General features: G+C 41.9%; 1 protein-coding gene across 1 annotated transcript in view; it reads right to left on the reverse strand.

The window, feature by feature from the left end:
* The window catches only part of POLR3A (RNA polymerase III subunit A), a 614347-nt gene that overhangs the window by 549438 nt on the left and 39346 nt on the right, over nucleotides 1-25563 (reverse strand). The window contains exons 13-21 of the mRNA XM_075217088.1: nucleotides 17360-17487; nucleotides 17088-17226; nucleotides 16698-16862; nucleotides 15361-15533; nucleotides 12124-12235; nucleotides 11629-11747; nucleotides 11049-11186; nucleotides 5755-5925; nucleotides 5367-5480 (exon numbers count right to left, since the gene is read on the reverse strand). Coding sequence (XP_075073189.1) covers nucleotides 5367-5480; nucleotides 5755-5925; nucleotides 11049-11186; nucleotides 11629-11747; nucleotides 12124-12235; nucleotides 15361-15533; nucleotides 16698-16862; nucleotides 17088-17226; nucleotides 17360-17487 — 1259 coding nt within the window. The remainder of the gene's footprint in view (nucleotides 1-5366; nucleotides 5481-5754; nucleotides 5926-11048; nucleotides 11187-11628; nucleotides 11748-12123; nucleotides 12236-15360; nucleotides 15534-16697; nucleotides 16863-17087; nucleotides 17227-17359; nucleotides 17488-25563) is intronic.

A 25563-nucleotide genomic window follows, 5' to 3' on the forward strand; every position in this document is an offset into this window, starting at 1 on the left:
AGTTAACTAGTTAGGTGCCAACTCCCAAGTTCCCCTCCACAACCCATGGTAAGCAGTGTCCCCCAGACTGGATGAAAGAGAAATTTGTTTTTATGAATGGGTTATCCTGGATTGCCCCTAAATATGCACATTCTCTTTCTCTGGTTTTCTAAATTTTCTTGTGTCCAGAGTGAATCCTTCAGAATTATATGAAGACTGAATAGTCTAAATTTAAACTTATTGAGGGATATTATCTGTAAATCACACCTACTACGTTTGTATTTCTTTCTCTTAGGCAAAACTAACAGGGATGTTGTGATACTAGAAACAGCATGCAGACAGTACAGTGGCATACTTTTGTTTATTACACACAATTAGCTTGTGTTGCTGGCACATGTGACAATAACTTTGGACAGGTTGGACATTTTGTATATAGGTAATTGGATTTCTTCCTTTAAGGAGAATTTCCCATTGAAAAATATTGGTATTCATTTTGATTAAATTCATCATAGGCATTTGTCCTTTTATTGTCCTTTTATTAGTTTTTAAATAAACAATATAGTAGTAAAAATCTACAATACAAAAATAAAATTAAATGCACAGTATGAAAATGCACTGCACATCTAAGACTCATTCACATGTATCCACTGTGCTTTTGCAATCCAGCTCATAGAATTTAACTTGCATTTGACCCTTTTGAAATCAAAATTTGATGCATTAATAACGCATTGAAATCTTATTTTCAGTGCATTAGATGGGACCCATGTAGCTTTGGTGTGACCTGTCAGATCTTGGCTGCTTATCACCAGAGAGCAGACCGACAGCTCTTGGATTTGACTTGTCTTAATTGCAATATTTAATAGCCAAATAGGCATCAATAATAAGGAAACAGCAGTGTGATGAAGGTGGTGCAGTGTGATGAAGGTGGGATGAAAGGGACAGCAGTGTGATTATGGGGCATACATATCTGTTATTTGCTGCTCTTATTGATGTGATTTTATAGCTATATGGTGTTTTACGTAAAATAAAGCAAAGAACAAACCTGACTGATTTGTATCCTAAAATACATTTACTTGTGATACACATAGTGCTGCAGGGCACAGGGCATACAGGAGACGGGACTGGAGAGGGAGAGGGGTCGTGATTAATATATAAACCGCCTCTCTTAAAAGAAAAGTCTAGATCCGCCCCTGCACCCTACTGTAATAGCATATCAGCAGGCATTTTAAACAAGTGTTAAATGCTATTGCAAATAAGTATGGCAATAAAGCAGGAAGGACTTTGGGGTCATAGGTGAAGGCTCAGGCCTCTATATGGCCTTAGGGCTGCTTCTTGCCCATTATTGCTGTAACAGTACATTGGTATATGCTGAAATATGTTTATGCTTCAAAAGGATGGAGCTTGGATGCAACATCTTTTAGGGGGGTATTCAATTGTCAGCGTTAACGCTAACAAACGAGCGCTCAAAAAATCTTACCGTTAATACGGTAATTACTCGCGAAATTTCAGCTCGCAGCTCCCTGAAATTCCGCGAGTAAACTACCGTATTAACGGTTTTCGCACGCAATATTACCGTATAAACGGTAATATTTTTTGAGCGCTCGTTTTTCAGCGTTAACGCTGACAATTGAATACCCTTAGAGTGTTAAATTATATACATACAGACAGACATCGTCATTCAATTAAAGGTAGTAAAATAAAACTATGTATTGAATACAAAGGACACAACATATTCAGGGAAATAAAAACTGGTGCACAAGAACAAGGTACTATAACATACAGCAACCAAATGAACGTTTTTCATTTTCTAAGGTGTACTAGGACTAAATTCTCATTATGTATATGCCATATGCCCTTTATGTTCCTAGAGTGTCTGTATACTTTCTTTCTCATCTTTCCTAGCATAGAAATTTGTCTGCATATACAATTCTGATACCTTCCTACATACATCACAAACAAAAGTCAAACTGCTGTCAAAATCAATGAGGGCTGTATAGTCAAAAGTATATAACTATCACTTTCACAGGGCTAAGATGAGTGTTCACTACTTACTCTTAAGCAGGCCGCAAGGTTTTTTTTCCTTTTTCATAAATTATTATTAAACTTTGCGTTATGATAAACCAATTGAACAGTTGCGTCATTGAGAATATTATTTTAGCAGATTACAACTAGCTGCTGCAGTACAAAACGTTTCATATTATTTTGCAGGTCCCTTGCATCTTAATGTATTTGCATCCTATATCAAAGGTGTCAAGTCTAGCTAAGTGGTCCTTTGAGTATCATACTCATTTAAAACATTTATTTGCTTGACCTTCAGCTTATTATCAGATTAGGTTTGGGAATTGGAAAATAAAAAAGATGTGTTACAATTTATTTGCGTTGCTTCTCCATGTGCAAAAGAGCAATGTGGCTTTAGAAGCGTAAACAGTTTTCAGTTAAAAAAAAAAATTCTCATGAAAATCCTGCTTGTTTGAGTGTCTGGATAGCTCTGCTTTTCAAAAATAATGGGACCGCAAAGCAGTGTTCCAAATGAACTATATTTTTTCTTTACATATCAGGCAAGAATGAAAATGGGGATGGGGGGGCACATCCAATACATTCTTCATGCTTTTCCATTGTGCCAGCACCGAGTTAGCTAAATTTGAAGGAGTGTTCCTGTCAGTCCAGCTAAAATCCATAAGTGTCTGCAAAACTGCAATCTGTGTGTGCATAGAAAAAAATCATCAGGACACAGGTGCACAAACACAGTACATTGTTGTCATAAACTGATCATCTCTACTTTGTCCTGTGTTCAGCCCCCCAAGAAACAAACAACCATTATTTGTGTTTCCTATTATTCTACATGTTGGTATGTAATTCTTTGAAAAGTCCCAGCCTTATAATAAGGATATTTTTCTATTTATCTTTAAATTCTTTTCCACAAAGCAATAGGGGCAAGACCATATATTTTATGTTTTTACAATGGGATGCAGGGCAATGGAAAAAGGGAATTTTTGAACTTACTATTAAATTTCTTACTCTGAAGCTATGGGAAGACACGTATCAACCACATCCAAGAAACTGCATTTGCTTGTCTAATTGCTGATCAGTTTTTTTCTTATTCAGCAGTAGGGTGGCATGGTGTCTGATGTCTCCAAGCCATGCTCAGACCACACAGAAAAGGAAACCACCCACCGAACAAGCCTGATTACTGTCCATAACCAGCAGAAGACCAAAGAGGAAGCACCACATCTCTTTCAATGTAAAGGACAAACAGGGCACCTGAGCGACTGATCTATTGAGTTCTGAACAGATCTGCATACAACATATCACGTCAAAGGACGAAAGCGTAGCATTATCTTAGTTGTGAGGCCAAACATAAATGGGTTAGCACGACCATCTCCTGATTAATGTGAAACTCAGAGATAATTTATGGTCTGAACAAGGGAACAGTACAAAGGACCACCTTGTTGTTGTAGAAAACGAGGTAAGAAAATCTATAGAAAAGAGCTGCAAGCTTAATGTCCATTCTAGACCAGTGCTTCCCAAACCTTGTCCTCTGGGAACTCTAAATGTGCAGGTTTTCCAGGTTACAAATGAAATAATTAGTAACACCTGTGAATTTTTAAAAATGCGTCACTCAGCAATGAGTACACCTGTGCTGCAGCAAAGAGATATGGAAAACATGCTCTATTAGGGGTCCCCGAGGACTGGGTTTGGAAAACACTGCTCTTGACAAAAAAAAAAAGCTAGAAAAAAAGAAGATAGCCTTCCAAGTGAGAAAACATACAACAAAAATCACCCTGCAGGAGTTTCAGAACAAAGAATAGGATCCATGAAAACAAGACAAAACCAACTGGAAACCATACAATCTGGCACTTAAATAACACAGAGCAGATACCTGCAAGCCATCTTGTTTGTGTTTATGGAGAGAAGATATCAGTTATTGTATCCTAATTGTATCCGTTAATACGGTAATATCTCGCTGGATTTCAGCTCGCGGCTCTCCTAGTCTTCCAGTTCAGTTTTCTTTTACCTCTTTGTTAGATGTATCAATATTGTTTATATATTATTTTGTGTAACATTCCTTACAAACGGATTTTGTTGGAACCTTATTGTTCACTGTAATGTTAGTCTGTCTTTCATCTGACTTGTATTATTAGAAAAATTGTGCCCAGCGCCCGCTACCTTAAGATTCTCCATGAATTCCCAAGTGTGTCCAGTGGTAAATCCAACCATCTCCAATGAACCAGACCCCATAAAGTCTCTCGGATTGATGGATGTTATGAGGGAGAGTGTGGACATCATGTATCCTTCCCTGCAAAGGTCAATGTGGTGACCAGCAAGTGAGGACTGGAAACGTTGCAGGGATCTGCAGATGTGACTGACCAAGGGTTTACTTCAACCGCAGATGAGGAGAGGGACTGAGTGGGAGAGAGGAACTCTGACTGTGGGTGGAGCTGTTGACTCCAGGGAATAACTGATCATTTTTTGTAACTATTTAGTGACACCTTCAGAGCAAGTAAAGACAAAAGCCCTCACCACGGGCGAGTATCGGTGCTATAGTGAGCAGGAATCTGTTCTTTTTACCAGTACCTTAGGGGTGCATCATAACCCACAGTCTGTTCTACTAGTATTTATAGATGATCTTTCAATTGCCCCAGACAGTAATCTCTGCCAAATAATCATCAGAATATACAGAATAGATTAGATTTGTATTGCAGATTAAGGGAAAACAAATACTTCTAATCTCCTTTAGTTGAGCATATACAGAGGTTGCTACTTAGCTCTGTATTAACATAATTTACTGCATGCAGACGTTCATTAGGAAAAAGAAAATACAGTCACACTGCTCGTGCGAAATTTCATGTGTTAATCTAAGCACGCACAAATGAACACAGCATGTGAACACAATAGTGCAGGTTTCATTCCATGCTTCAGTTACCTCGTAATAGTGTCTGTAACCTGTATCTGTGAGGGACTTGAAAAATGAAAGGTGAAGAAATAAATAAGAAAAAAAAAAAAATAGGTGGCGTTTATACCAATTAAAATATTCCTAATCATATGACCACCAAAGTCAACATTTAACGGAATATTTGCTTTTAGTCACGTTAGAGCAATGTGTTTAATATGCAGAAGACGGTTTATTGGGATTGTTAATCCTTCTAAACAATGAATGAAAGCTCAGTAATGACAATGCACCTTTTGCTAGTTCACAGCTTAATCGCTATCACTTTTAGGATTTTCCACAGTCCTCTATATTTTCAATTAATATAAATGTGCCAGTTACTGACCCAGCCACATATATTAACTCACATGTACATGATTAAAGAAACCCGGAGTCCTTGAGGACTAAACTTGGGCACCTCCGCTCTAGATCTTTACCTAAGAACATTTGGCTTTATTACCTGCAAATAAGAATCCTGACAGGAGAGAAATTCGGCCTTCTTCATTATTGACTCTGTAGTCAGAACAAGCTCATTCTTACTTAAGGCTGGTTCATCTGAGCAGGGATACACAGCCTAGGGGGTAAAAAAAAGGATGGTTATGAAAGTGGCTTTATGAGAAGGCCTGTGTCAGAGTTGCTGTCTCACAATTAAATATTCTCCCGATGCATGCTGAGATATGGAAGCAGTTTGAGGGTGAGTAATATTGTAACATGTAAGAGATTTTCCCGCACGACTGCTTTGTAGCTTCTGTGCGTATGTGAATGGTGTGTTTCACTGACTGCAAAAATAAAGTAAATGCATAAATGCAAGTGACTGCAATCTTGGACACATAAGTATCTCATCTTACCTTGACATTGTCTAAGACTCTCTTAAACTCAAGAGGTTCATCTTTTCCTTCCATAGCTGCAGGGTCCAACCCATCTCCTCCATAAATGAACTGGATAATATCACCAGTGGAGCTCCTGACAGTCAGGTCATACTGGGAGCAGAGATCCTCAAGAGATTTCACAAGGCGGCGCTAGAGAGCAAATCAATCATGTTTCTTTTAAAAGGAGATTCTCATTTGTAGGTATGATTATTACATTTTACGCTCACTTACAAACATTTAATTCCTTTAATGATATCTGTAATTTGAATGTATTCTTTTTAGCAACAATGTAAGAAATTAAGTCTTGGCTAACTGCCAAGTGCTACTGTAGCAATAACAGGGTGCCAAAGCCATGATTATTTTACATTCCTTTATTATATTACCACCTGACATGTAGATAGGTTAGAAACACATTTAATATATTGCTATCAGAAAGGGGTGGGGGTATATAAAAAAAAGAGGATTTATGTACTTACGTTAAATCCGTTTCTCTGATTCCGTCTGGGGGACACTGCTTACCATGGGTTGTGGAGGGAGCTTGGGGAGTTGGCACCTAACTAGTTAACTTTTAGTACTGCCGACAGACCCCTCCCCTCTACAATCCCCCTGCCTCTTCCTCTTCCTGTCAGTTAATTAAAAAGCCCAAGGAGAAAAAAGGGCAGTCAAACAAGAGCACACAGAAGAAAAGCAGAAGGGAGGGAACGCAGTGTCCCCCAGACGGAATCAGAGAAACGGATTTAACGTAAGTACATAAATCCTCTTTTCTCTTTCATCCGGTCTGGGGGACACTGCTTACCATGGGGACGTTCTAAAGCAGCCCCCTAAGGGTGGGACTACTTTGAAAATCCCGCTTGCAAAGCATTACGAGCGAAATTTGCATCCGCGGATGCAAATACATTAAACTGGTAAAATTTTGTAAAGGTGTAGACAGAGGACCAGGTCTCTCTGGCACCGGATGGTTAGCCTTATGTAAGCTTGCCTAATGGTAGCCGTAATCCATCTTGCAATGGACTGTTTTGAGGCTGGCCAGCCTCTCTTATTAGCATCATAAAGAACAAACAGAGAATCAGTACGTCTAATCTGAGAAGTTCTTTTGACATAAATGCGGAGAGCCCTAACCACATCTAACTTTTCCATAGACTGTTGATCCGAATGGGAAGTAGATGAGAAGACCGGAACTACAATTTCTTGGTTCAGATGGAAAACCAAAACTACTTTAGGAACGAAAGAAGGGAGGGTTCTTAACATCGCTCTGTCCTCGTGGAAAACCAGATACGGTTCCCGACAAGACAGAGCTCCTAATTCTGAAAGCCTACGTGCAGATGCAATAGCCAAAAAAAAGAGGACCTTCCAGGTCAACCATTTCAAATCTGCCACAAGTAAAGGCTCAAAGGGAGGCCCTTTAAGCATATCCAGCACCAGATTGAGATCCCACGGTGCTGTAGGCGGAACATAGGGAGGCTGAATATGCAAGACTCCCTGGAGGAAAGTCCTAATATATGGCAAATCCGCTAATTTCAGGTGAAAAAAAGACTGAAAGTGCCGATACCTGAACTTTTAGGGAACCTAAACGAAGCCCTGCTTCCAGGCCATCTGAAGAAAAGCCAATATATGAGGGAGACGAAAAGAGGACGTGTGACATGTCCTATTTTCACACCATCTGATATAGGTTTTCCAAATCCGGTGATATATGCGAGCTGAGACTGGCTTTCTGGCTCACATCATAGTGTTCACCACACTGGAGGAAACAACCTCTAGCCCTCCAGAAGCTGGCTTCAATAGCCATGCGGTTAACTGATCTGAGGTAATTCTGGTAACGGAAGGGACCCTGCAGAAGGAGGTCGACTCGAGATGGAAGACGAACCCCCGGTCCTTCTGCCATAAAGAGTATGTCCGCGTACCAGACTCTGCGCGGCCATGAGGGAGCTATCAGAATTACTGGCAGATCTCCTTGTTTTACTCGTCTGAGTACACGAGGAAGCATGGGAATAGGAGGGAACAGGTATCCCAACCTGACGTCCACTGCCACCGCTAAGGGGTCCCTTGCCCTTGCGCAAAATGTGTGAACCTTTCTGATGTGTCTGGAGGCCATGAGATCTATATCCGGAAGACCCCAACTCTGAGCCAGAGACTGGAACACTTCTGGATGGAGTGACCACTCTCCTGGCATCATCTGATTTCCACTTAAGTAGTCGGCCTCCCAATTTCTTATTCCTGGAATGAATACTGCCGATATTGCTGGAACATATAGTTCTGCCCAAATCAAGATTTGAGTTGCAATTTTCATTGCAGCTACACTCCTGGTTTCTCCCTGTCTGTTGACATATGCCACAGCCATGGCATTGTCGGACTGACGGGGTGGTCCTGGAGGAGGGACTGGGCCCCCCAAAGGGCTAAAAGAATAGCCTTCAATTCCAGCACGTTTATTGAAGGGTCGACTCCTGAACCGACCAAAAGCCGTGGAGCCGGAGATGTAGGATCACCGACCCCAACCTTTCAGGCTGGCGTCTGTCGTGGCTATGATCCATGACGACCATGGAGCGAAGGACCCGAATCCAAGAATCTTGGGAGGACGCTGCCCACTGTTCCTGAAACAAAGACTGACGTCCCCCCACTGGCGCCCCCTGCAGAACAGAGTGGTCGTCATGACGCAGGCTTCTCCTGCGACATGGAGGCCTGGCGCCTAGCTGCAAATGATGATCTCCCCCTGGCAGAGGAGCCTCGAGAATTGGGCTGTCTGCCTCTAAAGGACTGTCCTTTAGGAAAGGAGGTCCCCCGAAAAGGCTGACGAAAAAGAGCTGACCCGAGGGTTCCGGCTCCTGCTAGGGAATACTGGCAAGGAAGTGCTTTTGCCCCCGGTTGCCTGAGAGATCAGGGAATCCAATTCCAGGCCGAACAAACCTGCCGCTGAAAAAGGAATGGTTTCCACGGACTTTTTTTATTCCGCATCTCCTTCCCATGATTTCAGCCATAACTTCTTCTTGCTGAGATAGATGCAGCCTGAATAGAAGAGGATACAGCCGCTGTATACTGGGCCGCCTTATACAGGTACCCCGATGCCTCCTTCAAATGCAAAGCCAGGGGAAGTAAATCAGAGTCCTGTAATGCCTCTGCCAGCTGGTCTGCCCATGCTTCCATGGCTCTAGCAACCCAAGCTGACGCAAATGTGGGCCTAGAGGAAGAACCCGCAGCCGCAAATATAGATTTTAGCTGGGATTCCACTCTGCGGTGATTGACATCCTGTAGGGATGCAGAACCTGGGGCTGGGAGTAAAGCGTGCTTGGCCAATCGGGCATCCTCTTCCTGCAATGGATACAGGGAAGAGAACCTTTGGGAACAGAGAACCTTTTCTCCGGCTGTTTCCAGGCTCCTTCTGCGATATCTCCAAGTTCTACAGAAGGGGGAAAACGGCTAGCCCTTCTTTTGACTTTCTTAAAAAGATTTCTGTCTCTGGGAGTCGGATCTTCCGGTTCTGGGAGATCCAACACTTGTCTTACTGTTAAAACCAAATCGTTAATAAATTGGCTTTTAGAGCTTTCTTCCTGTCCCAACGGTAGAACCTGGTCAGGATCAGAAATAATATCCCCCTCTTCCTCTGAAAACTCCTCAGAGTCTGAAAGGACAATAAGGGTATTATCAGATCTAGGCCGCTTCCTTCTAGCAGGCGGAATATTTGGGGATTCGAGTAACTGGTTCAGTTTATCCAAGCCCTTTATAAAAGCTGCGGACCATGGCGGCTCTGTGGGAACAGGGGCTTGGTCCGTCTGTAATGAGGAAGGTCCTGGTATAGACGTTCCACTGGAACCAGAGGAAGCAGGGAGGCCCAATGGTGTATTTGGATTATTAGACACCGAAGTTGCCCCACTAGACCACAATTGATTGGATTGAGAAACAATCTGTGCTAAGGAGGAAACCGACTGTGTCAGGGAGGCCACCCAGGCCGGTTTCTCCGATGGAGGGGCTGAGACCTGTTGGGTTTGCGCAGGGGGGACCCCTGCTTCACAAACAGAACGCCAACTGGTCCTTCTTCCCACAAGTTAATTTTACATGACATTTAGAACACGTAAAAAAATATTGATTTAGGGCCCTTTCCCTTATCTGGCATTTCTGAATAAAGGAAGGCACACCAAACACACAGACTTAAATTGAAAATTTTTAGCTGAGTAGAGAGAGAGAGATATAATATGTATAGAGGAAAGTGTAACTACAAGAATCAACTAATCTAGATAAAAAGTTGTACTTGTAATATTTTAAACACAAAATAATATTTAAGCAGGTAGGAGAACTATAATATAACTCCTACTAGCCCTCTTGTACACAGCAATACAGCATATGTGTTTAAATAAATCAGATACTTAGCCATAGGCCAAACAGGGGAGAAGTCCAACAGCAGTATCCTGGTGCCTGCTCCCTCAGATCTGTTCTCTGTTCCCGGGCTTCTCCTTGGCGCCAGAAGACTGGGACAGACCATCTTTCTCTCAGGAAGGAGGGGGAGGTCTATGTGTTTACTCCCCCCCTTCAGTAGTGCAGCTTCTGCAGCGATTAAAAAATAAAAAATAATTTTCTGTAGCAGAGTAATGGAGACCTCCAGAGGAGGTCTCCACAGCGGATAATACCTGATGCCCCCTCCTATGCATGAGGGGGGATCCAGGTATAGCTCCCTTCTTCCTAGGATCTCCTTCCTGAAATCCAAAATGGCCGTCAACTGACATATCCGATAACCGGCACTCTATGCCTGTAATGGCAGCTCCGGTTATCGGGGAGGCTCAGGAGTGACAGCGGTCCGTGAGACCGCTTGTCACTCTCAATTTTAGACACCCTTTCCTCCATCTCCTTTCCCGTCCCTGTCAGTGAGAACCGCTGGCTCTCATCTGACAGGGGAGCGTCTGCGCTGCTGTGCTGTGAGTGTCCTCTATATTAGAACGCACTCCAGCCTGCTACTGGGAAAAAATTAAGTAAAAATTAAAAAAATAAAATAAAAGTAATAAAATTACACTAAACACTAAAAACACTGCCCAACTCCATGGGCACCTGAAAAAAACTGACAGGAAGAGGAAGAGGCAGGGGGATTGTAGAGGGGAGGGGTCTGTCGGCAGTACTAAAAGTTAACTAGTTAGGTGCCAACTCCCCAAGCTCCCTCCACAACCCATGGTAAGCAGTATCCCCCAGACCGGATGAAAGAGAAAACAAAAACACATAATTTAATTGCATGTGGAGTTTCCTTAAAAGCTATACTACAGAAGAAAAAAAAAGAGGAAATACTCTAATCCAACCTGCATATAACCAGTCTCTGCTGTCTTGACCGCTGTATCAACCAGACCCTCTCGTCCAGCCATGGTGTGGAAGAAAAACTCTGTAGGAGTCAGTCCTGAGTAGAAGCTGTTTGCCACAAACCCTTTGGCTGCTGGGAGCTGTGAACATATAGATGAAGTCAATCTATGATATTTCATTGGAAAAAGGCTGGCTGAAGCTTTGTCATTCTTTGAAAATGAGGATAACCACTCTATATTAGGAGATGCTAAACTGATTAGCAATGGATAACCTTTCCTGCCCTATATGATTGCGTACATACAGACACAACCAACCGTGTTATGGCAATGTTTAACTGCATCCAGTTGCTTGCTGAACGCAACTTCAATTGGAAAGCATACAGAAATAATGTTCTCTATGAAGAGGCACATTAACTGCCATTGCCTAAGAAATGTAAAATGTACTCCATTATGTTTTATATACATTTTTAGACCCACCTTAATACAGATGTTTTCAGTTCTATTTCTTTCAAAGTACAACACTCAAACCCACACCGGTCAACAATTAAATAGCAGAAACACCACCATAATTTGGGTCAGTCACCTTTGAATGCTTCTCAAAATGTGGGAGAGATCGGTTCTCAAAGCCATCAGGGACACGAAAACCACTTATGGCCTGCTGGCCCACACAAGCAATCATCTGGGAGATATTAATAAATGAACCTGCAAAGAATAAATTGTTCACATAAGTTTTCAAAGAACAAGTACCAAAAAGTTACTGTTCACAATCACATTGAGAAGCTAAACAGCAAAACAAAAAATAAAACAAAAAAAAAAACCCCAACAGATTCACTACAGCACATTCCTGAATTATAAGCACAGACCCTCCTACTTTGTGTTTCAGTTTGTAAGGAATTTTTAAGTACTCAATTGTACAGTGTGGCATAATAAAAGCTAGATAATAGTGTTAATACAAAAAAAGCAAAAATAATGCTCCTCCGCAATATCAAATGTTATATTTGTGCATGCTGCAATATCAAAGCCAAGCTGACAAGGAGTTTCAATCATTGACATACCTAACCTAGAAAATGGAACATACCTTTGGAGCCACACAGGGCCATGATGAGAGGGCTGTTGCTCTTGTCCAACTCTCTGAGGCAGGCACTACCAGCATGGTCTCTGATTACTGACAGCTCACGCAAAATCAATGCCTAGGTTAAACAGCATGGGATATGCAAAACATTCAAAGACAAAGAGCTAATGAACAAAGAACATTATTTATCATATACCAAAAATATATATAAAAATGTTGCTCCTTTAGTCTAAAAACAATGGTAGAAGCAACAACCGGAACACTGAACAAGAAAGACAGGTTAAAAGAACAATTAAATCAAAGAAGGCATTCTAGGGGTGGCAACTCTTTGCACGAGAATTTTGCTTACTGATTAAATCCTTTACATGTGGCCCGTTAAGAACAAACTGTGGGACAAAAACTTAGATACATCCCAAAACCAATTAGGGTAGAGAGTCCACAGTTTAAGGCAATTTATATACATAATGTTCAGCATGTCCAGGTCAACATGTGTACACAATAGACTTTGGTAAGTGTATTCATGGAATGCCAGATAGCAGTTTAGCAAAGCTGCTCAGCTAACACCATGTGCCTCAGGCTATTCAGCTCTTTGGGAGTATTCTGTCCTCCCTGATCTTGCTGAAGGTCACCTCTGTTACAGTTTGACAGGTGTACTGCACCCCAGTGAAGCTTCCCACCAGACACTGTCCTCGGAGTGTGTCAGGAAGGCCCAACAATAAAGGGATTGAGTCACAAATAAACCAAAAGCTCCAATATGAGGTAAAGAAGAGGTTCCCTAAAAGAGAAGGGCAATGTCCAATACAGGTTTGAAACACACAGACTGCAAAGATGTTTGATCTCAAGGGTAAAATGGATGATGAAAGAGCAAACAAACCACCCAATGAAAAAAAAAGTCTTGACTGCAATAATATTGTTCAAATGGTGTGGTAACAGAAAAAAAAGTGGATAAATCCTTTTCAAGACCTCTTGTAGTAAAAGTTGTAGATGGTATAGTTTGAATTACTTTTACAGCCACTAATGGAAGAGACACCATTATATGCAAGTGTTCTAGATCATCTAACAGACATTGGCCCACATGGTCTGAAAAAAATTTCATTACAAACTTAGGGCCTTAAAAGTAATATTTCTGGTGAAAAAGTTGAATCATGGACAACAGATCCATCTTCCACAGTGCTCTGGGCAGGAGACCAAATAGTAGAAGTAATTACCTATCGAGAAAGTTCCATGGAGGCATCATGGTGTAGCAGAGACTAGCTTGAGGACATAAGTACCAGACACCATATAGAGGTGCTCTGTAATTTAGCTGGGATGTCATGATACAGATGTCTGGAAGTACCCAGGAAGACATTAATTGTCCAAACACAAGATTTATGGACCATGGTCTTAGATTTATGGTCTGTTGACTAAGAAAATGTTTACCAGTTGTCCATTCTTGGAATCTTGATTAGATGGAGGACTGTCTGTCCCCTCTGCCCAGTTCATCATCTTCTCCGCACCTGCCATGGCAAGGACATGCTTTTACTGCCAACCTGATGATTTATGTCCACTACCTTGGTAGCAGACTGAATTCGTACCAATTCGCCTTTCAAGGGGTTGATGCATCCCTGAAGAGCATGTAAGACTCTGTTTTAGAATGTTGAAGGGCAGGAAGGTATCCTAAGGAGGCCAACCACAAAGCCAGACTTTTCAAGAACTGTCACCAATCATTAAGACTTGTGTCAGTGGGAAATATCATCTGCCATTGGTCAAATGAAATAGGCTTCGTCTAAAAGATGAGATGGGGTCACCAATCATCAAATGGACTGCTTTCTGGTAGGAGAAAGTTTCAGGGTCTGAGACAGGCAAAGGAAAACTTGTGAACCATGGTTCAAAGTACCTTCATGCAAAGGCTGAAACTTAAGGGTCTGTGATATATTGGCAAAGATTTTAAACATAAGATTTGACTAAAGTTTCCGTGAAGGACATGACTAAGCAGAAGGTTTCACCAGCACCTTTTACAGACATACTGGCACAAAAAAGTCTAACAAAAGCCTAGCTAACAGCTATGAAAACAAAGTGGAAAATAAAACCTGACAAAAATATATTAGCACGATAGGCACAACAAATCAGCTAATACACAAAATGTTATTAGATTAGAATTGAGCAGCTTGGAAAAGTTTGTCAGGAAGCCTGTTCTATAAAAGACCCATATTATTGCAAGGTTTTACAGTAACTTGCCCTCTTTTGTGACCAGGAACAGGCACTTTGTGCAAAATCTGTATAAAACAGGCTCAAAAATCTAAATGTGTGTAAAATCTTCACTACCTTGAAGAGTTGATGTGTGAACGACAGTTCTTTTAAGAGCTATTTCTGAGTAATAACCATCAATACTGACAGAAGCTTAAGATGTAATGATTCCATTATAGGCATATCCTAAAACTGCTTCCGAGTACATTATGGATTTAATGATTTTTAAAGGACAAGTATTTCATTTTATCATACCATTAAATAAATGAAAAAAAAAATAATTATTAATAATAATAATAATAATAATAATAATAAAAAGACTTCTTAAAAGGGGCAGCCTGCTCTCTTTCCGTCTACAGCTCATAAGAGTGGAAGACCATGTGGACTGTCAGCTGTGCAAGTTAGGGCTCCCAAGACTAATATTGGGGCAGGTTATTGGTGGGAAAAAAATAAAATAACATTTTTTTCTATTGGTCAGGAGTAGAGCTTTAAATATGGGATGAGCTACACATTGTCATAAAGGGTGGCATATAAATGGTTATGAGAATCAGTCATACAAGCATTTTAAATCTTAGTTTTTAATTGACAAACTTTTTTTTTTTTTTACAAAGTAAAAAAAAGAGAACACATTAAAATATATTTAAGTTTCAAATGACTGGTATTAAATGTGATCTTAAGCTGGCCACATATGCTTATTTTTTTTTTCTAAATAAACAATTGAATTTCTGAACAAAATCACATCTGAGGCATACACCATACCAAACAATATTCAAAAAACTAGCAATTAATTCACATATTACTATTTTGATTTGACAGAGCAGAAAGATTAACTTTCATTCAATAGATTGTAGATTAAAATATTCTGAAGATGAATCGTTTATCAGGTTCAATTTTATACCCCCCAAAAAAATCAGTAGAAAAATTAAACTGAATAACTGTATAGTAATGTGAGTAGGCAGCTTAACCTTCAACAAAGTGCACATCTGAATCTGTAAATTCAATAAGGATAAGTCTTACCTCCAAAGTCTCTTCTGCACTGCACCCAGGCTGCTGCTGTAACTTGCCAGTATTCAGAGCCTCAATGTATTCGTCACACTTCTTGTAGCCAGCATCTAAAAGATCCTGTTTAGCCTTCAGCAGACCTTGCCCTGGAGTGACATCTCCAATGCCAATGGAGAAGCCTCGGTTTGCTGCATCAAGAACAGACGGAAAAAAAGAGAAAGAAAAAGCAGAAATAAGGCAAACATATCAAGTCTTGTAGTGATTAATAAATGCTGCTTAGGACTTTCAATGGAAAAAATTCACTCCATGTGATATACAGAAAATAAAATATGTATTTTACCACTTTGCAATCTTCATGTACTTTCATAGGAATTAGCACCAGAAAAAGGTTAAAAATACGGCTGTTAGTAATATGCATAGTAATGCAACATTACTGAGTTTAGTAAAGTTTAACAAAAACTTTAATTCTAAGGTACAACTAGTTTACGTTTTGCCCAGAAATACATATAGCATGTTAAAAATATAAAATATAAACATATTACCATGTATACCACCTCGCTTACACATCTTAAACTATATACAAAAAGGGGTCTGTTACTGGACAAAAAGCTCAAATTGCAAATTCGTTAACCGCATACATCCCTCCTAGTCTTCACCTGCGGCACTCAGCTCATTCCTGTTTTATTATGAAATTGAATGAAAGTTTATCTTTCTGCTCTGTCAAATCAAAATTGTAATATGTGAATTAATTGCTAGTTTTTGATTATTGTTTTGTATGGTGTATGCCTCAGATGTGATTTTGCAATAGCTTGCTACACTTGTTTAAACTACCTCCGGTAATGTTATTACTGAGAGGAGTCTATTTCTTTGATGAAAAGTATGGTTTTAACTTATTATAGAGATTAAGAGTAATGTACGGTAATGCTCTTTTGAAGCTCATCTGGCCTATGTAGTCTATCAGGTTACCTATCACTGCTGTAAGCGATGCTTAATGTGACACCACTGGCAATGGTCTTGTTTATCACTCAGTCTGGAATCTGTAAATAGTATTTTTGTTTTTTGTCACTTACAGAATATTTGGTGTTCTACTGGTCCAAAGCTATACAGAACAGAATAAGAACAATCATGCTGAGCTAGGTCTGCTTTCTTTACAACGATAGAACAGGCAGCATACTGGACTAGTACAATTTAATATAAACATATCCTTTACTACAGGTATCATATTTTGCTTACACGTATTCCCCGCAATTGTGGCTAAACATCTAAAGCAATGTTAGTGTCAAATGGTGGTTGTTTAACTGCTATTTTACTGCAACAGTTAAACTGTATTACAATACAAAGCATCCACTCACACAGGTAAACAGGTGCCAGTCTTGCTAGACGTGACATAGCATTTGCAGCCTCAAGTTGGCCCCAGTCTCGCAGCAGAATATAGAAAATATTATTCTTCGAACCAGAGCCCAACGTCCCCTTGTCCATGCTGCCACACATCAGCTCGCTGTTCTGAATGGTTACATCTGTGAAAATATACTTTCTATGTTATACAATGGCAACAATAATGAACACTTCCTTTTAAAATAAAGGCATTCAGTACCACTGAACAGACTAAATCTCAAACACAATGGCTGATGTATTTAAACAAATTGCAAACAGAAAGGCTACTTGCTTTATAAAAAAAAAAAAAAAGCAGGACATGTTGCAGCACTGGTATTAAAACCAGCAAAGGCATATACTGAACTTACAAGAATCATTGTGGCAAAGATCCTCCCCTTTCCCACAGTACTGTTTTCCCTTGGTCCTCAAGTTGGCACGGACAGGATTGTCCAGACTTGGTTGCAGGATAAGACTGAATATTTGCTTTCCTGTCCACAAAGTGACAGGCTGGATCAACGGTCAAAAGAGAATATATATGAGAGTATACATGTGACAGACAAACAAAAACATCACAAGTTGAAGCCAACAAAGATATGCCAGTGTCAAATCCCTTAGCCTGTTTATGAATAAAGAAAGGTACCTTCAGGATTGACGGGTGAGGCAGGCGAACTTTAATCTTTTCATCTTTCCCCACTAAGATAGAAGCAATGATTTGGCAGGCTTTAGCGCGATCGAAAAATGTATCCTTCAGTGTGAGGAGGTAGGCAGCTGGTAAAAAGTATGAAATTAATGAATGTTAACATGTGCTAAAGCATTTAGAAGATAGAAACAGAACAGAATAGAGAATCAGTCATGTGCATTTCGTCAATTCCATGAATCATCTATACAGAATTTGCAGTTATAGATTTGTATAAGGGAGAGTAGGATCATTCCCAGTTAACAAACAACTTGTAGTGCAGACAGGTGCTGGACAGAATACAGATTCTTATTTTCGTGTGACACCTCCTGAGGTAATGAGATCCTATTAAATTTGCGTTATTTTTTTTGAACCCTTAAAACATTCCATGACAAACAAGTTTGATAATTTAAATAGCAAGTAAAGCTACTATTTGACCTTCACATACAGTGTTTTAAAGAAGTATTCATTCTCTACCCTTACTTTCCCGGAAAATTCAAAATCTCCTTGGGTGGTTGCTGTATAGGCTGCTGAGGTAGGCTGAAGAAAGTCTGTCGGCTATACAAACCTGGAGTCACATGCACAAGTCGCAGAAGACACATTGGCTACACATGATGAGGTATCCCAGTAATCCTGCTATTTGTTTATCTGTGCCAACTAGACAGAATACAAGTGCTGCTTCACCCTAGAAGGGTGAACATTGAAGGGACATTCCCTGGATGTTAGCATCTCCATTGGACACTACTACTCATTTCAACCTCCAGTATTCATGACTGCAAGGAAGAGAGGCATTCAGTTCTCAGAATGAAGAACACACTACACTGTGTTCCAGATGTGAAGAGAAAAAAAACAAACAAACAAAAAAAAAAATCACCCAAAAGTTGCCTCCCCTGATGCAAACACATTACACCTGTAAAACTGACTAAACATGGAACGTAGCACTAGACGGCTGCCCAACACAGCTACCGAGTAGATGCACTATGCCTTGCCACCAGGAATGTGCCCTAAGTTTATCTGGAACAGGCTGCCCAGACCCACCATAAACCTGATGGATTACAGTCGTATTCCACCAAGCAATAATCACTTTAGGTGCTGGCCAGCCTCTCTTGTGTACATCATAAAAGACCAGGATCCTCAATCTTGCACAAATCTTGAGTCCTATGCACATAAATACACAGAGCCCGCACCATCTCAAGAACGAATAGTAACTTCACCCTCTGTTATCCCTGATCTAAATGTAGATTTTTCCTGATTTATGTGTAATCTGAATTCAACTTTAGGAAAGAAGAAAGGCTTAGTTCGAAGACCGCCCTATCTTTATAAAAAACAAGAAGAGGATACTAGAAGATAAAGCTGCAAGCTCTGAAATTCTTCTAGTGGAAGAAATAGCCAAGAAGAAGACAGTTTTCCCAAGTCCAACGTGTCCAAGGGTTCAAACGTGGACTGCTGTAAAGCATTTAACACTAAGTTTAAATCCTAAAGTGCCATCGGAGGACCATATGGAAGCTACACATGAACGTTTGCACATCAGGCATCAGAGTGAGAGTCTTCTTTCAAATAACACTGAAAGAGCAGACACCTGACCTTTAAGCGAACTAAGGTGCAAACCAGCATCCAGCCCATCCTGTAAGAACATAAGCAACCTGAACAGTCAAAAAGAAGAGGTAGGGTACCCCTTCCTTTTACACCAGGCAATATATCTCCTACAGACATAATGATATATTTTGGTTGAACCTGGTTTCCGAGCCCGAAGCATTGTTTGCACCACAAGCTCAGATAAACCCACAGCTCAAAGGTTCATAGCTTCAACAGTCATTAAAGACAGACATTGTAAACGAAGATGATAAAACGGTCCTTGACTTAACAGGTCTGATCGGAGTGGAAGACGCCACGACCGACCCTGTCCTATGGAGAGAACATCAATGTACCAGGCCCTTCAAGGTCAATCTGGTGGCAGTAGAATGATCGGAAGACGCTTTCTCCCTTTACCTTTTTTTTTAAAATAGATTTTTATTCACTTTTCTCCAAAAAGAAACGGTACATCATGAGCCATGAAAACACAACTCATAACAGTGTTAACATCGAGAATTTGTAATACAGGTTGGGTATGGGACTCGAAGCCACTACAGAAGGAATGGTCATCGAGAGTAGTAATATATAAGCAGATGTGAATCAGAAGTATACTAGTTATGAGATATCTAGAGTACCATAAAGGGAAGACGGGGAAGTGGAGAGGAAGAGGAAAAATCAGAAGTTGAAAACAGAGGAGGAGGAGGATAGTGGGGGGGGGGGGGGGGGTTTGTTAGTAAGGGAAGAGACAGATAAGGAGGAAGGGAAAACAGGTTCCAGTGAGACTCAGTTCAAAAGATTGTTAAAATATCTATTTTTTCATTTTTTAAGAAGAGGAGTATGTAGCGGTGACGTTATCCTGCCACCTATGCCATGTGGAGAGAAATTTGTTAGGGAGATCATTAACTACACTAGTCATGTGCTCTAGGTTATATATACACCAAACACTCTGAAATAGTTCAGAAATAGCGGGGCTCTCTGGCTGTTTCCATCTCCTGGCTATTAAGCATCTGGCTGCGGTTAGAATATGGCCCGGAAGAATCCACTTTATTTTGTGGATGTCAGGAGGTAGTCAAGGGAGGAGAAAGTAAGATAGATGGAATGGGGATCTTAGATTAGTTATTTTATAAATAAGGTTGGCTACCTCCTTCCAGAAAGGGATGATTTTTGGCCAGCTCCACCAAATGTGGGACAGGGAACCCCGATGGCCACATTTGCGCCAGCAGAGGTGAGAGGTTGTCGGATAGATTGTTTTCAGTTTGGATGGGACTAAATACCAGCGGAATAAGTTTGTAAGAATTCTCTTTTATCTGCGTACAGATAGAGGATTTGGCAACTGCCTCACGAATCTCCGTCCATTCCTCCGGATCCAAAGTCACAGCCATCTCCTCCTCCCAGTGGAGCTCATGAGCCTCTTTGTCAGGCAAATTGTGACTCATTAGTAGAGAATAGAAAGTCGATATTAAGCCTTTAGATGACGTTTTGTTTTTACAGAAGGTTTCTAGGGGGGAGGGATTGTGAGGAACACGAGGGTCTATTAAGGTGGAGAAAATGTGTCGAATTTGTAGGTTTTGGTAAAACTCGGAGGTCAATAGGTGAAATCGCTCACGTGATCAGGAAAGGTCGGAAAAAATCCTATTGGGACTTCATCGGAAAGTAACAAAATATTCTGTTTTATCCATTGGGAAAAAGATTTTGGATTGACACCTGGAGGGAAAGAGGGGTTATGCCACATTGGGAACATCTGCTTGGGATAAGCCAAAAGTTTGAAAAGTGCGGGTGCAATATTTTCATATTTCTAAAAAGAAGCAAACTATTGGGGGGAGGAGCATGCAGAGGAGGAAGATCTTTAGGGTCTAGCCAGAATAAGATACTGGGGGATAGCATCTGAAGAAAGCCCGCCTCCGTGTCAACCCAAAGCCTGGTCTGCGGAAGAGAGTGAGAAAGAACCGCTTGGGTGAGATGAGACGCCAAGTAGTATTTATGGAGGAAGGGAAACCCCAATCCACCGTTACGAGCATGACAAAAGAGAAAATTGAGGCGAACTCTTGGACGCCGACCAGACCATACAAATTGTGAGATGCTTGCCTGCAGATCTTTGAGAAAAAGTGATGGTACACGTACAGGTAGGGTCTAGAAGAGATAAAGAATCCATGGCAGAATATTCATCTTAACTGAGGCCACTCTACCAATCCAAGAAATATACTTCGGGGACCAGGATTTGAGATCTCGCTTCAGGGCGGCTACTAATGGGGAAAGTTTGCAGTAAAAAGACGATCATAGGTTTTGGCGACATTGACACCTAAGTATTTAATGTGATGTGGCTGCCAGTGAAATTTGAAGGTGTCTTTTAAGTGTGTTTGAGTGTTCGAAGGGAGATTAAGGGCAAGGGCCTCAGTCTTATCGGAGTTAATTTTAAAGTTCGAAAAGAGACCATACTCGTTAATTTCAGCTTAAACAGATGGGACAGAAACATGAGGGTTTGTAAGGGTGAGAAGCACGTCGTCTGTGTACAGGGCTAGTTAAGCCAATCTTAAACCTGTGGATATTCCAGAGATATTAGGGTTGAGGCGAATTCTGGAGGCAAGAGGTTCCATCATTAGGGCAAAGAGAAGGGGAGAGAGGGGGCCGTTCCGTATTGGGAATGCCGCTGAAGCCCATCCATTGCCCAGAACCATTGCTGAGGGGTTGAAATAGAGAGAGACAATTCCATTAAGAAAGGGGCCTTGTATGTTCGCTGCTTTGAGGACCTCGCGCATGAAGGGCCATGAAACCCGGTCAAAGGCTTTTTCAGCGCCAAGCGCGAGTACCAGAGCCAGAGTTTTAAGCCTATTTGAAGCATGGATCAAGTTGATGATTTTCCTAGTATTATCGGCTGCTTGGCGATTGGGAATGAACCCCACCTGGTCAGGGTGGACCAAGGAGGAGATCACATCAGCCAAACGTAAAATCTTTGCGAAAAAGTTTTAGGTCTATATTTAGTAATGATATTGGACGATAACTTGTACAAAGACTAGGATCCTTTCCCTCCGTCGGGATGATCACTATGTCTCTCTTTACCTTTTTTACGACCCTCGGAAACATGGCTACCGGTTGGAGTAGGTAAACTAAGCGTAACCGACTGAGACAGCCCGATCTCTTGCCCCCGAGCAGAAGAGCCGGACCTTGTGGTTTAAACGAGACACCATCTTGTGGATTTCTGGTTTACCCCACCTGTCCATAAACTCGCAAAATATCTCCAGATCATTTGACGATCTGCCTGCTGGGAAAGTTCGCCTCCTACTACCCCGGGATAAAAATTGCCATTACAGCCCTAACGCGAGTTTAGTCCACCGAAAGATCCTGCGCTTCTCTCATATGGATAAAGGACTCTTAGTGCCACCCTGGTGATTAAGGTATGCCATGGTTGTAGCATTGTCCAACTGTATCTTAACTGCCCTTTCCTGCAGCAAATGTTCTGTGCTGATCTGTGTGCGGAACACTGCTCGCAGTTCCAATACATTAATTGAAAGCTTGGATTCCTCCAGAGTCCAAAGGCGTAAAGACAGAATGCACCTCAACCCCGATCGCTGGCATCCCTTGAAATCAAAGTCTAAACAATCTCTGCAACCCCTGCAGAGATTGTTCTTCTACAGCTACCATCTAGGAGAAAGACGGAAACCTGACTGGAATAGTTAAGGGGAGATCTGTTCCACTGCAAAAGAAATTCCAACAGGAACTCCTGTACATGAAATTGAGCAATCTGGACCACCTCAAAAGTCAATACCATCTTGCCCAGAACCTTTATGCAAAAGTGTACAGAGATTGGTTTGACAGCCAACAGAGATCTTACCAGAAGAAGATTGTGCAGGTAAGGGATGATCATAAACCTCTTGGACCGCAACAGTGCAGCCATAACCAACATGATATTGGTGAAGACCCAAAAAGCCATGGTTAGATCAAAAGGAAGTGCCTGGAACTAGTAGTGATCCGACTGAACCGCAAACCTGAGGTGGAACTAATGACTCTTCCAGATGGGAACATGCAGATAGGCATCCTTGATGTCTAGAGCCACCATGAGCTTCCCTTATTTCATGCTGTGAATCATCGATCGTACGGACTGCATCTTGAATCTGGGCACCCCGACACAGGTATTTAAAGATTTTAGATTTAGAATCGATTCGTGGAAAACCACCGTCTGGGAGGATACCAGAGAAGATCGATCATGTACCCTTAAGTCCACAATCCCCATACCCAGGCATCTGCAGTAGAGAGAATACCGATTTCTGAATAGAAGAAGACAGGCTCCCACTACGGCAGTCCCTAGAGGGACATTATGCCTGTCACGCAGACAGCTGTTCTGACTAGCGCTCCAGTTTTGTTAACCCTTGTCAACGCCAAAGCGTGCCACAATACATAGACTTAAGGATGCCCTCAACCTTACAGTCTGTGCGTCCTTAAGAGTGGGCACATTGGGAAGAGGGATGGTCGTGACCTTAGCCAATCTTTCAACCGGATTATCCACTCGTGGACGCGCCTCTCATTTTACGAGAATCTTAAGGGAAACAAGACTACAGTCTATGGGACACCTGGAACTTATGATCTGGTGGCGACCAAGGCTCACTCAATAAATCCTCCAACAGGGAAGAAGACAAAGAAGTCTTTCACCATCTTGCAAAAAAAAAAGCTCTGCAGTCTTAGGGACTATGGCCACAGGAATATCTAGCACCTGGCAGACAGCCCGTATAAAATATTCCACCCCCTGACGGTCAGAGGAAACTTCCTCCACAAAAGAGGCATGCTCAACGTCAGATGCAACAACTACCTCGTGGTCCTCCTGGGAAGAACAGTCCTAATCTGACTTATTTCCCAGCAGGGTCGCCGACACCAGCTCAGCTAGTGCTTACGGGTAGAGGATGGTGTTGTGGATTGCAGAATCCACTCTAATGTGGGGGAAACAGAAACCAAACCCTTTGCCAAAGTCGCAAAGAAACATACCCAGGCCGGATCGGCAAAATTCGCAACCACATATCCAGCCAGTCCCTGGCTAAGCGGACCAGGAACAATCTGCCCCACTCACTACACAGGCATGGGAATTTGTAGAAAGACCGCCCAGTGATTGAGACGGCACCACTTGGGCAAGCTCAGCCATAAGTATTGGCCAGTGAGCAAGCCCAGACTGGCTTTGCCGAGTTTTTGGAACCAGAACCCCCTGGCGCAAACAACATGCGATCCGTAGACTGGCAAGTTGCAAACAAAGCGTCCACGTCTGACCACCCGGAAGGCAACTTTGTGTTACAACGGCACAGGAGAATATCATAGAAGTCACCCCAGCCTTAGCCCTTAAGGATCTCCCACTATCAAACATGTTACACACAGATGGGAAAACCACACTGAAAAAGACGATCTGCAAACAATCAAAGCACAGAAGTGGGCATGCTATACAGCCAAAGAGCCCCAACAATCTGTAGAACACACCACCCAGGAAAAAAAACAATCCCACATGAGAAAGAAAAGAAAAGGGGTGAGCTGGAGCTCTAAAATGGCTGCCCATTCTGGTGTCTTCACACAAGGAGTGAGAGTTCACCAGGGAGGAAGTGCAGGGAGATAGAAGAAGCACCTCCCCCCAGGGCCCAGCACTGGATTGGCAGCCGTCCAGCAAGACAGCCCCCTCCACCAATCAAGTGCCTAGCAGACTTACAGAGACACAGTAACCCCTACCTGCCCCCTAAGGAAACTAATGGCTGTTTCTAGTAGGAGACAGCCACCCAAGGGGCCCTCACTGTGACTTTCAACCCCCCTCTCCAAACACTGTTCTAGGAGTGTGTTACACTTAACTTCTGTCATCCCTCCATTTTGCACAGTGAAGCAGCGGCTGCTCCTGGGTGGTAGCGAAGGCGTGCACAGCAAGCATTGCGCCGCTTAATCAACACAAATGCCGGTAAGTATTTTCAGCCGTGGACGTGGCTCCACTCAGTCGCTGATGCGACTCAGATATTTACAAAGGTAAAAACCTCTAGTCAAAAATTAAACGCAAAAATAATGGGATTTTTATACTTACGTAAAATCCGCTTCTCTTAGTCCATTGGGGGACACCGGGGACATTGGGGTATAGAGTAGGGACAGGGCGAACTGGCACTTTTACTTCTGTTAAACTAAGTCCTTGCTCCTCCCCCTCTATACCCCACTTCCTGTCTCAGCCTCAGTTTATGCTTAACCAAGCCCACAGAAAGCGGAGATAGAGAGAAAACAAGAAAAGAGAATAAACTTAATAAAACAAAATTCTCTTAACAACAACACAACATGTCAAACAATAGGAGAAACCAGAGTGTTAAGGGTGGGCGCCCAGAGTCGCCTAATGGACCAAGAGAAACGGATATTACGCAAGTATAAAAATCCCATTTTCTCTTGCATCCTTTGGGGGACACCGGGGACATCCCAAAGCTGCCTCACAGGAAGGGAACGCTCAGAATAAACGTCACGAAGCACCTTCCTTCCAAAACGTGCATCCTTGGACGCAAACACATTAAACTTGTAAAACCTAGTGAATATGTGTACAGAAACCACGTGCCAGCTTTACACAGCTGTTCACTGGAAGCACCATGGCGGGCCACCCAGGA

The sequence above is a fragment of the Mixophyes fleayi genome, chromosome 6 (assembly GCF_038048845.1).
Source record: "Mixophyes fleayi isolate aMixFle1 chromosome 6, aMixFle1.hap1, whole genome shotgun sequence".
Taxonomy (NCBI): domain Eukaryota; kingdom Metazoa; phylum Chordata; class Amphibia; order Anura; family Limnodynastidae; genus Mixophyes; species Mixophyes fleayi.